General features: G+C 45.4%; 1 protein-coding gene across 1 annotated transcript in view; it reads left to right on the top strand.

Moving 5' to 3' along the window:
* Window positions 1–12,789, top strand: part of LONP2 (lon peptidase 2, peroxisomal) — an 860,677-nt gene extending 847,888 nt beyond the window's left edge. The window contains exon 15 of the mRNA XM_085638877.1: window positions 8,223–12,789. Within this exon, the coding sequence (XP_085495003.1) occupies window positions 8,223–8,444 (222 nt within the window). The 3' untranslated portion in view covers window positions 8,445–12,789. The remainder of the gene's footprint in view (window positions 1–8,222) is intronic.
* Window positions 12,790–13,260: the final 471 nt, after the last annotated feature.

Raw genomic sequence — 13,260 nt, 5'->3', positions numbered from 1 at the left:
GAAGATGCAAGGTGCAGCCAAAGCGATGCATCCGTGTCGAGCCACACATGCGTCGGTGTCGAGCCACGCAATGGGAGAGGTGCTGGGAGATTCTGCATGCAAATAACGGCAATGCTGCTGTTCCAGGTGAGATTCGCTGGTTCAGAATGTGAAGTGTGGTTACTCCTCCCGCAGCAGAGGATGTGTCGATTCCAAAGGGGATGCGCCGGCTTCGTTCCACGCTTCGCGGAGGATGCACCGGTTCTGACCCACCCAAAGGCTGAGATGCGCTGGTTCAGATGAGGATGCTTGGCTCGAGAAAGCACCTTAGGCCTCACTTTCAATGGTGCACAACTGGAGTGGCACCAATTGACAAGTCAGACTCACAGCCTGCAGAGTCCAGATGCAGGTAGTTGGAAGTCTTTTGTATCCCTGAGACTTTAATCAGGAGGAAAGCTAGCAAGCCCTTGGAGTCACTCTAGGTTCAAGTGATCCAGGTCCAGTCCTGTCAGTAAGGCAAGAGTCCAGCAAAGCAGCAGAGTGTAGTCCTTCCAGCAGCACAGCAGCTCTTCTTACAGGCAGAGTGGTCACAGGTCCAGAAGTGTACAAACGTCATGGTGTTCAGAGCAGTGGCGGCGTGCTGCAGGGCGGCGAGGCGGGTCGGGAGAGGGGCAGGGTGGGTGTAGTAAACTCGGTCACGACGGAACGGAGGATTACTTTCGTCTGTTCCGTCGTATGTCTGAGTTTACTACACCCACCCCCACCCTGCCCCGCCCCCATCCCACCACACAGCAGCACGCCCTATGCGAGCCGCCACTGGTTCAGAGTTCCAGTACCTATTCCCAGTTGTGCGTTTGAAGTGGGGAAGACTTTAAAGACAGGCCTTTGAAGTGCACAGAAGTCCTTCTTCCTGCCCTGATTTAAGACTTAATGCAGGGGGGGTATGCAACCCTTTGTGTGTGAACAGGACACAGCTTATACAGGTGTAAGTGTGAAACTATGTTCAGCTCCTCCCTCCCTTCTCCCAGGATGGCCCATCACGACACACTTAAGCTCCCTTTGTATGTGCCTGTCAGGAAGGAATACACAAAGCCTAGCTATCTCCCAACCCAGACTGAACAGAAACGAGCAGCAGACACCAAATGGCTAAAGTAAGTAAATGCCAACTTTCAAATAGTGAAACAACCGCTGATATAAACGATATCAGTCCCAGGATGCATCACACCATGTGAGATGAAAAAATCATCGTAACCTGTATTTAATCAGTAATCCATAATTTTATTATTTGTAAAATGAGACTCCCTCGGTAACTCAAAATACCCCGCCCTTCCCTGGAATGGGTTATGCTTTTCATTATTGTTAAAGGAACTGGGAATTTCGACATGCTGCACTAAAGGCGATTGGGCATTATGCACGCACTTGAAAATTGAAATGACCTCGTTCTACAACCTAATTTTACAAATAATAAAATTATGGATTACTGATTAAATACAGGTTACAATGATTTTTTTCATCTCACATGGTGTGATGCATCCTGGGACTGATATAGTTTATATCAGCGGTTGTTTCATTGTTTATTCGGCGCTTTAGGACGTAGCGCAAGCCAGGATTGCTCCCCTTTAAGGATTACCTTTGGATTAAAAGAACAGAAACAAGGAGTGCGGGTCTAAACCTTTTTCATACAACTTTCAAATAGTGGCATTTGCCATACAGCAATTTAAAATTGGACTTAACCCTAAGTTGTGGTTTTAAATTGGGAGTCCAGTGACACCAGACTTGAAAAGTCTATCTCTTCACAATTGGGAACGACACTTAAACAATGTAATAAAGTAACCCAATGTTAATCTATAGGAGAGATAGGCCTTGCAGTAGTGACAAATACATTTGGGAGTTTTTCACTACCAAGACATGTAAAATGTTAAAGTACATGTCCTGCCTTTATAATACATTGCACCCTGCCCTGTTGGTTAGACAGGACCTACCTTTGGGGGGATTTATATGTAAAAAAAAAAGGGAAGGTTTAGGCATGGCAAGAGGTTTATCTTAACAGGCCGAGTGGCAGTGTAAACTGCACATACAGGTTCTCCTATGGCATGCCTGCTCCATGGTTAGAGGGTGCATACTAAAGTGGATGTCACAATAACTGCTTCAGGTCCACTAGTAGCATTTAATTTACAGGCCCTGGGCACATATGTAATGCACTTTACTAGGTACTTATAAATAAATTAAATATGCCAATTAGGTATGAGCTAATGTTACCATGTTTAGGGGAGAAAGCACAAGCATTTTAGCTCTGGTTAGCAGTGGTAAAGTGCACAGAGTTCTAAAGCTAGCAAAAACGAAATCAGAAAAATGGAGGAAGGCAGGCAAAGAGTTTGGGGAAGACCATTCTAAGGTTGTCAGGTCTAACAGTAATGTTGGTGTAACCCTAATTGGTTTATTTAGTTTGCCATAAAGTCCGAAGTATATTGTACCGAGTGCCTGTAAATTAAATTCAAACAGTGGACTGCAGCACTCATTGTGCCATCCACTGTAGTGGTGCTGTAAAGCATGACCCCAGGCTACAAATGTAGCCAGGCTGTAAAGTTTTAAACTGCAAACTCAACCTGTCAAACTAACCCCTTTTTGACAGTCCTAAACCTTACTTTTAAATATGAAAAGTCACACCTTAGTAGGTCTTACTGCCCATAAGGCAGGGTACATGGCATTTAAAAGTAGGACATGTAAAAGTTTAATTTTAAACATGTCCTTACAGTGACTAGCACCTCAAAGCTATTTTCGCTGTAGCATGGTTGGCTGTTCGATAGGAAAGCACTGGGGATACTATATTAAGTTTAATACATGTTTTTTCCTACTAGGAAACGACTACATATTACATTTTTGGACTTTTTGAAATATTTATATTACAAACCCATTTTAGTGGTGAAGCTGGATTTGTGGTAAATATTTGGGAAAGATGGCTTTTAAAAAGTTCCCTTTGCCCTGTCTGAAGTCGCTGAAAATTGATATCGGAAAGAAACAGTTAGTTATAGATTCCTTACCTTAGATTTACCCCCAGGCGTCAGACTGGATTCTGACGTTTTTTGTCAGCAGTAACCCTGCGCGTTGGAAGGTGGCGTCAGTTGACGCCACATTCGGCGTCAGTTGACGCCACATTCGGCGTCGTGGTCGCTGAGATGAATCAAGGTAGCTACTTAGATGCCGCTGGCGTGCTGACGTCAGTTCTTTCTTTTGCCGCACCAGCAATCGCAGATCCGGAGGGAGCGGTACCCCCAGTCACTTTTTGACTGCGTTTTTTGCGACTTTTGGCGACTTCGTTTTTGAGTCTTCAACTGACTCCTGGTGCACGAGGGATGCCTAGTTTCAAGGCCTGCGGTTCCTGTACCTGACTGATGTCGGTGACGGATCCGCACTGCGTGTGCCTCTACTGCCTGGAGCGTGACCATGGCTCCAAGGCCCCAAAATCTTTGTGGGAGCGGTCCCAAAAGCTCCTCGAGGCCCGGCAGTCGGCTCGGCGTCGCGCAAGGTCCCAGTCGCGTGGGAGGTCGAGGGACCTATCGCGGAGTCATCATCACTCCTCTTCTACGTCTTCGCACTCGGGTCAGGTAAGTCGAAGCACAAGAAGAAGTCGAAAAAACATCGTCGCTCTTCGACTTCGCCTCGTCCGTCAGACAACATGTCGCAGGTTGCGGGTGGTGCCCCCCTCCACCGGCGGCTCCGCGTGCGGAGCCTTCAGGGTCGACTCCGGCCTTCCCGGGAACGGGAGCGACCCCTGCCCAGCTTGGTCCATTTTACGAAGTGATGCACCCCATCTTTTTGCAGCCCGTCTCCACCGGCACGCCTTTGGGCCCCGCAGACTTGGCTGAGGGCCTATGCCTCCGACACCGGTGACTTCGGCCTCTGCACCGCAGGGCCCCCTTGGATCCAGGCCTGGATCACGTCCGCAGCCGACGTTGGCTGGGCCCCGGCTTCCGCCCCGACGTGGACAAAGATCCGGACTGGTGCCGGCCGACGCCAGATTCGGTGCCGATGAGTACTTTTGTTCCTGTGTTCCATCCTGGGCATTTTCAGCAAGACCATATACCTCCCCAGACCTAGGCATGTTGTCTCCTCCTACCGTGGGCACGGAGGAGGAAGCGTCATATGCAGTGGTGTTGAGTAGGGCAGCCGAGGCTCTCCACCTCGACCTACCTACGGTGGCAGTCAGGACTAACCTCCTGACAGAGGTGCTTCAGCTGGCAGCGAGCTCTTCGGAGCCACTGCTCCCGTTTAAAGAAACCCTCATGGACATCCTTTTGGACACCTGGTCCAGGCCCAACACAGGGGCTTCTGTGGACAGGATGATTGCCCGGCGCCACCGCCCAGCCCCGGGCGACCCCACTTTCCTCTCCCAACACCCCACCCCTGAGAGCTTGGTGGTTCAAGCCTCTCCCTCTAAAGGCGCCTTCCCTACCGCACCATGAGAGAGGCAATCAAAAAAGCTGGACCACCTTGGGAAGATATTGTTTTCTTCCGCCAGCTTGGAGCTGCGGTCGGTAAACACTGCATGTCTGTTGGGCCGATGCGCCACCGTATCCCGCACAGAGTGGGAGTAAGTGCTGCCTCAGTGCCCGGAGGAGGCCCGGGCCATACTTTCCCGTGCAGTTGCCGAGGGGAGAGACGCAGCGAAGTTTAGCATCCGCTGTGGGCTGGATACCGCTGATGCACTTGGCAGGACGATTTCAACGTCAGTAGCCCTTCAACGCTACACCTGGTTGCGTTCAACTGATTTTTCAGGGGATGTCCAATCCACCCTTATCGACATGTCCTTTGATGGCCGTCGGCTTTTCGGCGACAAGGCAAACAATGCGCTTGAGCGCTTAAAGGACTTGCGCAGTCTGCCTTTCGCCCCTTTCGTGGCTACGGAAGGGGTGCCCCACTATGTCCCGCCGAGAGCCACAGGCCGGTGCAAGCTGTTTAGCCTTAGCACGGCCGGGAATGTGGGAACCACTGGCGTGGTTCTGGGGGCCAGCGGGCAGGCCAGTCCTCCACAGCCCCCTCTCCAAACCTTCCTAGTCCGACCTTTCAGGGCCACCAAACACCAGTAGGCAGCAGGATCCGCCATCACCTCCCCGACTGGCGCACCATCACGTCGGACAGGTGGGTTTTGCAAATAGTTCGAAGGGGCTACTCCCTCCCTTTCGAGACTACCACTCCCTCCATGCCACCTCAGTACCATTGCATGTCGGAGGATAACCTGTCCCCTCTCCAACAGGAAGTTTCGGCACTCTTGGCCAAGGGTGCCATCGAGTGCGTTCCTGCCCCAGAAGTAGGTTGTGGTTGCTATTCCCACTAATTTCTGGTACCCAAGAAGGACAAAGGCCTGCGTCCTATCTTGGATCTCAGGAATGTCAACCACTTCCTCCAGAAGGAGAAGTTCAAGATGTTGACTCTCGCTCAGGTCTTGTCTGCCCTCAACCCTGGAGACTGGATGGTAGCGTTGGACTTGCAGGACCCTTACTTTCACATCCCCATCCTGCCGGCCCACCAGAGTTACCTGCGGTTCACGGTAGGCCACGAGCACTTTCAGTTTACCATGCTCCCCTTTGGCCTTACTAACGCCCCTCGGGTGTTCACAAAAGTGATGGTGGTGGTCGCAGCTCATCTGCGCAGATCAGGGGTTCCAGTCTTCCCCCTATCTCGACGACTGGCTGTTGAAGGCAGGCTCACCACAGACTGTTGTCTCCCCCCTCCAGACTACGGCCGACCTCCTGCATTCGATGGGTTTCTCCATCTACGTGCCGAAGTCACACCTGACCCCCTCTCAGAAGCTCCTCTTCATCGGAGCAGTTCTGGACTCAACACAGTTTTGGGTTAATCCCAGGATATTCGGGCTATGATTCCGATCTTTCAGCCCCTTTCCCGGGTTTCGGTCAGGATGACCCCGAGGATGCTCGGCCTCATGGCATCCTGCTGGTCGATCATGCCAGGTGGAATATGCGGGCTCTGCAGTGGGACCTGAAGTTCCAGTGGGCACAGCATCAGGGGAATCTGTCCGATTGCGTCCAGATCTCAGAGGGCACTACACGACAACTGCAGTGGTGGCTCACAAACCAGGATCGGGTCAGCAGCAGATCCCTCTCCCTTCCCCAACCAGAACACACAGTGGTGACAGACGCATCCCTTCTGGGATGGGGTGGCCACATGGGAGAGGCGGAGATCGGAGGCCTCTGGTCTCTGGCGGAGTCCAACTTCCATATCAACCTTCTGGAGCTTCGGGCGATCCATCTTGCACTCAAAACATTCCTTCCCTCTGTCCAGGGAAGAGTAGTGCAGGTGTTCACGGACAACACCACCGCCATGTGGAACTACAACAAACAAGGCGGGGTGGGGTTGTGGACCCTATGTCAAGAGGCCGTCCACCTCTGGAACATCAGGGCATATCTCTTGTGGATCAACACCTGGCAGGTTCACTGAATGCCAGGGCGGACAAACTCAGCCGCAGGTGAATGATGGATCACGAATGGTGTCTTCACTCGGAGGTGGTGCAAGGTCTCTTTCAGCAGTGAGGAGATATGCCCTTGTTAGGGTAGCCTAAGGGTTGGACCCTAGGACTGGTTAACTTCAAAGAGGCCTACACAATCACAAGCAGATGAAGCTAACCGGCCCACCTACATCCTTCTCCCATCCCCGGTCCTGCCTGCCTGACATCTTCCACAGCGGGCCTCTTGACTTGACAGTGTCAGATCCTGCTGGAGTTTCAAGACCTGTGACAGGTTTGCTGGGGGGTTTTATATGACATTTGTGGTGCACGTAAAAAGAGGGAAGCAGAATGCCAAAACCAGACGTGTTCATCCACTGCTGACATTTGTCTCTTAGTTTGTTGGGGGTACAGGGACAGTCTAAACTGGATTTTAGTGTTAATGTAAGACAACACCAGAATTATTACGCTCCCCACACATCCTCAGTGCCCAAGTTTCGGGTGGCCAAAACTTTGGCCATCTTGAAAATGCCCAAATATTGGTTGGGTTATTCCCGGGAACCTTTACCCCTTTGGTTAGTGCATATCCAGGGGTCAAACCTCCACTGGCTTGTGCCAGACTTAAATGTGATATTGCCAGGCACCCACTTCAGAACACTTCTGAACCCAAGGAAGTGCAGAAGAGAAATTAACCTGTTGTCTGCAACCTGAGAAGGACTGGACCTGCTCTCTGCCTTAAACCCAAGACAAGAAAAAGAGAACTCCAAGTGGTTAAAGCTGACCTTCTGTTCAAGCTACAGGGATACAACAAGCTCCAAGAGGTATTTCCTGCAACTGCCCAGCTCATCAGTGACAACTAGATTGGACTTTGTCTGCCACCCTGGGGGTCTCTTTGCGACTCCCTTGAGGTCCCCGGATGGCTTTAGAGGTGTACCCCTGTGGTGAATTGGTACTTAAAGCACTGAAGTCAGAAGGTAAACTCTTTGACCAGGATGAATCTGGTTATTGTATCCGACTCGTGCACTGTTGCAGTCCGAGTCAAATTGCGCCTAGGTCCTGTTCTACTGGGAGCATTAACTATCATTTCCAAATTGTGCTTTTTGGTGCAATTGTACTTAAAATCAAAAAGAAATGCATGCCTCCTGTTCCCCTTATTGGATGTTAGTAATGTTGGTGTTATTTTGTTTATTACATTTTACTTTACTTTTCGAATTCGTTTTGATATTTTAATTGGTTTGCATTTCAACGTTATTACTGTTTTAGTACTGCACAAATACTTTATACATTACCTCTAAGTGTAGCCTGTCTGCTCCGTGCCAAAGCTATGAGGGGGTTGAGCTTAGGTTCATTTAGAGACTTTAGTGGTTCACCCTGATAGGGATTGTGATTATTACTTGAGGTGGGTAATTACTCTCCCTGAACTAATAGCCCAATTTCTTACACTGCTATATGAGGGAAATTCGCTCTTCAATTCCCGCATCCTCCATTCCTTTCCATATACTAGCAGTTATCCCTGCATGACATCATTTAAGCTCTTTGCCTCATTAGTGCTGTATCCCGGCCACGCTGAGGCCTTCCTTTTGCCAACAAGAAGCAGGTCTAGAAGCAGTGATCTGTGATGAGAGGCTTCTTTTTTATGGTTTGTATAGAGCATGGCCCTAGACGTAGGTTCTACCGTAAGTATTGTTCTAGCCAGATCTAAAAAGTAATGCATTCTTTAACAATATAATTTGGTTAATATGAATACATCACTAATTCTTTCAAATTGTTTTCAATGTTGTAGGTCGGTGGAATAAAGGATAAAGCCCTGGCAGCTCACAGAGCAGGATTGAAAAGAATTATAATTCCTAAAAGAAATGAAAACGATTTAGAGGAGATTCCTGTAAATGTGAGAGGCGAGCTGAACTTTGTGATGGCAAGCTCCCTGGATGAAGTTCTAAATGCAGCTTTCGATGGTGGATTTCCTGTAAAGACTAGGCCAGACCTCTTGAATAGTAAACTGTAATTAGGAGCCTGGAATGTGAAAACCACTGCAAATTGAGGTGATTCATTTACATTAGAAAATTGTTAAAATCAGACATTCAGTATTCAGAGCGCCTTGTTCTCGCTTATTCAAATGTAGGGACAAGTAGGGCTGGACAATTAGTGTTTTTTAATTCGAGGTGAGCGGGTGTTAAAGATTGTGCAATTCCACTTGTTTACACTTGTTTCACAGCTGCTTCCACAGATTACAAAAGAAGGCAGACTGCAGGAATGTTTCCTTATGCCCCACAATGAGGAATACGAGGAATGAGGAATACTTGTGCAATCTAGCAATGGTAATTCCATTACGTTACTTACACTACTAGGCTCCCAATAGTGCTTGATGCTGTGTGAGACACTTGCCTGCTAGAGTGCTTAGCGGATCTGACTGGCAGGTGCCAGACATAGGCCTCACTGCTGGGAAAGGTGCTTTCGGCCTCACTGTCGTGAACCCGGGCAATGTAGTCAGCTAAATGGAATTCTAACTAAGCTATATTGCTTATTCCTTGATAGTGCCCCTAAAAGCAAGTGTTTTGGGCTTGTTTTTCCCCCACCTGCGGAGCAACCCTAAGTCTGCTCACTAGATGGAAAAAAGCCGACTAAATCTGCCTTCTTCTATATTCACCTGGTAATTTTGCTCAAACGTAGTGACGTCTTGTTCTCTCATTTTAAATTATTACTGGTGATACATTAATGTACATGGCTTCCGGACTGCTAATTGGAAACATTGGTTTGGTGATATACATACCTATTCCAATGTTCAGCAAAAACAGAAAAAAATATAGGAACTGTGAATTAAAAAAGAAAATATAATCCTTTTTTATCTGATCAGTAGACAGTAGGAATACCTGTTGTATGTCAAATTTGGTGTTAAATGTCATCTCAGCTGCCCATGCTGCCGCCCAACCAGTCAAGGAAATGCCACTTTTTGTGCAAATTTGAGTACATTTAGTCCACATTATTATTCTCTTTATCTCTAGACCTTAGCTTCAACATGTCTGTGAGCAACTCGGTGTGAACATGCAGAACAAACACCAATATACTTACGGAGCATTTTGTTACAATCAAGGATGTAGTCTTGTAGGTTACAAAAGGAGTAGGTTTATTAGGTTCAGATCAGGTAAATCAGGTAAAGCCCCACCTGGAGCAGCATCATGCTGCTCAACCCTTCTCAATCCAACTGTCTACTCATCCAAGTACAAACACTTTCAGCATTCCGACCATTCACTGACCTCACTGACTGTTTAAGCAGCAGGGAACATCAAGTCTGTGGAGAGAATGCATAAGATAGCAAGAGGTCACAACACAACTGCCCCCATGAAACAACAGGAAATTCAGCAGGATGAAGGACGGCAAAACACCCTCCCACAAAGCATCCAACAAAACTGAATATTACTCCACCAAAGCAAACAGAAGAGATCAAGCTACACTTTCTGGAATAACTTCAATTCTCCAACGGGATGTAAGATGGTAAAATACACCGGCAATTACTACGGCCCACAAATTCTCAATGCAAGAGTGTAAATAGCCCAAAAACTGAACACAAACTACCCGTTCGCTCACAACACATACACTCTAACAGGCCCAGCCCGTTACCCTCCATAACACAACACTGAAACGGAACCAGGGCTTCTTCCACACTCTACTCCATTAGGATGTAACCATGTAACCCCATCACTATACACCTAAACAGGACCAGGGTTTCACCTACCCTCTACTGCATAGGGGTGTAACAACGTACACATCCTCGTCGCCAGTATTGCAATCAAGGACGTAGTTTTGTGGGTTACAAAATAAGTTGTGTTATTAGGTTCAGGTCAGGTTACAGGTAAATCAGGTAAAGCCCCACCAGGAGCATCATCGTGCTGCTCAGCCCTTCTCAATCTAACTATCCACTCGTCCAAGCACAAACACTCTCAACATTCCAACCATTCAGTGACCTCACTCACTGGCTGATTAGCAGGAAACATCAAGTGGGGAGGATGCTTAAGATAGCACAAGGCCACAACACATTTGTGTTCAAACATGATGGGTCATAAAGGCAATGGAAATTGAATCTGAATTATTTTATGGAAGATGCTGCACACAACACATTCACATAGCACCTTTAATAAAACCGGAACAGTAAAAGCTCTCCATGGCCTTGCCCTCTATAGTTAAAGTACTGCAAACATCCATGGAGATCAAAGGTTACCATTTATATAAAGAAAAGACTACCAACTACTGAGTCTTAAATACAAATTGGCAACATTTGATGTCACAATGCTTTACATATTAATAATTGATGATTTCAGAGTAAGAGCCTGCAAATAGTGCTTAAAAGTAAGGACAGTAACACGGCTGTAGCATAAAACAATGATAATAAACATGTAGTGGACATGCCTGTGGAGTAACATCTTTGATTTTAATTATGCAGATTAATAGCAAAAGAATGGGTGCTGCGATTGAAACATCTTTTGCTTCAACATAGGCTCATTCAATGATGGGCTAGTGAATTTGGAATAGCGAAATTGTAGTAGATAATTGTTTCTGAGTGAAAGTAATGAAATCTAAATGCAATATTGATCTCTCACATTAAATTCGGGACTACTCCATAACCTTGGCCGTCACAATTCGAATCAGAGTTAATCAGAACTCATACAAAATCCATTGAATTTATCCTAGATAACCATTGTAGGATAAATACAGCTAACATCTAATTGCTTGCTAGCAGTGAACATCCTACCTCCTTGATTTGTACTATCGTAAATGTTTAAAATGCAACACATCTGTTCTATAGAAAGTTGTGTACAAGCACCTAAGAACTCCTCACAACATTTTAGAGAGAGAAACCTCCCCAAAAATGTGAATCTCTAATACATTCAAGATAGCAAAAGAGAAAAGCCATGATGGACGTTTGAACACAGGTCTGACAACACGGGAGTCATCAGATTCAGAGATGACAATTACGATGATCATGAAATATAGCATATATAGTCTGGTAGAAAAAGACAGTCTCAGAAGGCAGTGGACAAGCCTAATGAATGGAGACGACACAAGAGAGGCAATTTGAAGCTAGCTGTTGCTAACATGTAAACAAAAAAAACATCAATATTCAAAGATCTTCTGTAAAAGAGTTATTTTGAGAACAAAGACATCAGTAATCAAATCAGGTAGGATATAGAGCCTGCCACAGATGTCTGGTCTACAACAAGCAGTTCGAGGCTACATTGCTGTAGGAAGCACCAATCTATGTAAAGTCATGCAAATAATTGCCTGTATGGAAAACACCTGGTGGGATGCACCACATTTAAACTGAGAAATAATTCTGCAACATACTCTGACAATAACCACCAAGGAGTTTAGCTACCAAGTAGCCGAATATTTTTATGAAGTGCATTGAAGTAATGCAGATTGTTTAACGTATGTGACATTGACATGGTAAAGAAAAATAAAAGATGTGGTAAATGAGTTGCAATTAAAAGGAAGATAAGTAAGGTTTATTTTAGAGCTGAATTTAGTGGTGCCCAATGACCTGAGTGAGGATGACAGCTAAGATGAAGCCAAATAAAGAAAAATGTGTAAAAGTTAATTGTCATCCCTCCCAAAACTTAAGGTTAATTCACAAAAATATGAGCTGGTGTACTCTTGAATTGAGCCCACTGGGAAAGATTTCATATTTACAAATAAATTATAACAACCTAGAAAGTGCTATGAGACATAAAGACATGAAATGCAGCTTTGTCAATTTATGCCTCAAAAAAATGTGAGCCCAAATGCTTATGCCATCTTTTATAGACTTTTTACAACAAGAATACAATTTATTACCCTACTGGTGGGACTGTTATTTAATCAAACATATACAGTAACCCTAATGATCATAAATTGGAATGTTAATCGAAAGCAGCAGTTATTACAACGGGTTCCACGACCCTTCTGTGGTCTGTGATACCAATTGAGCTAGTCTGCAAATATTTAGAAAATCAAATAACTTACAACATTAATAAAGTATAAATACATAAAAATATTGAACATTTGGAAAAAACTCTATAAAAGTGAAGGAGTTTGAAATTTATGGCTAAAAATTGAGTTGGTATCCTTATCTTGATTCATCGTAGCAGCGCAAGAACAGCCAACAGGATTTAGTACGGATAATTGATGTCTTCAATTGAAACCCTGGTATAAGGCGACAAAAAATCATCCCTGGGAGCAATAAAAGGCAGTGATATGCTAAAGTCTACCAGATCACTTTGTCTTTTAAAAATCAAATTACAATTTGAAAAGCTTGAAATTTGCCATTAAAATTTCTAATGCTTTTGTTTACTAAATAAAATATTTCTTAATTTTCATAATTTGTCTGTCTCTGATGCATACTTGTTTTTGTAATTTTGTGTGTTGTTTTGAGGTTCAAATCGTAGAAATTGCTTTGGGGGGGGGGGTCCAGCTTCCAGTAGTAATTCAGTGGGAGTCCACAAAAGTAAAAATGTTAAGGACGACTGAACTGAAGCCACCAAAGAATGTTTTTAAAAAACGTACAGTACATGAACTTAAGGTAAGTGACATTAAAAAATAAAAAAACAAGAATTTGAGTTTTTTGGTTTAATTGTGAAATCCTGAGGATATATATACAGAATGATATACAGCATATTGGAAATAAACTATTACTGTCTGAAAAAAAGAATGTCAGGAAATAACAGCCAGTTTGGAATTAATGAGATGGGCTGATAGTCATTAACAAGGGCATACTTATTGTCTCCCTTGATTGTAATTCAGTGTTAACATTAGTGAAATAGAAATGTTAAGTTGAGTCTTTATTCAGA

This window comes from Triturus cristatus, chromosome 12 (assembly GCF_964204655.1).
Source record: "Triturus cristatus chromosome 12, aTriCri1.1, whole genome shotgun sequence".
NCBI classification, from domain to species: Eukaryota; Metazoa; Chordata; class Amphibia; order Caudata; family Salamandridae; genus Triturus; species Triturus cristatus.
Note: the sequence above shows the minus strand (reverse complement) of the source record. Positions and strands in the feature narration are given on the sequence as shown.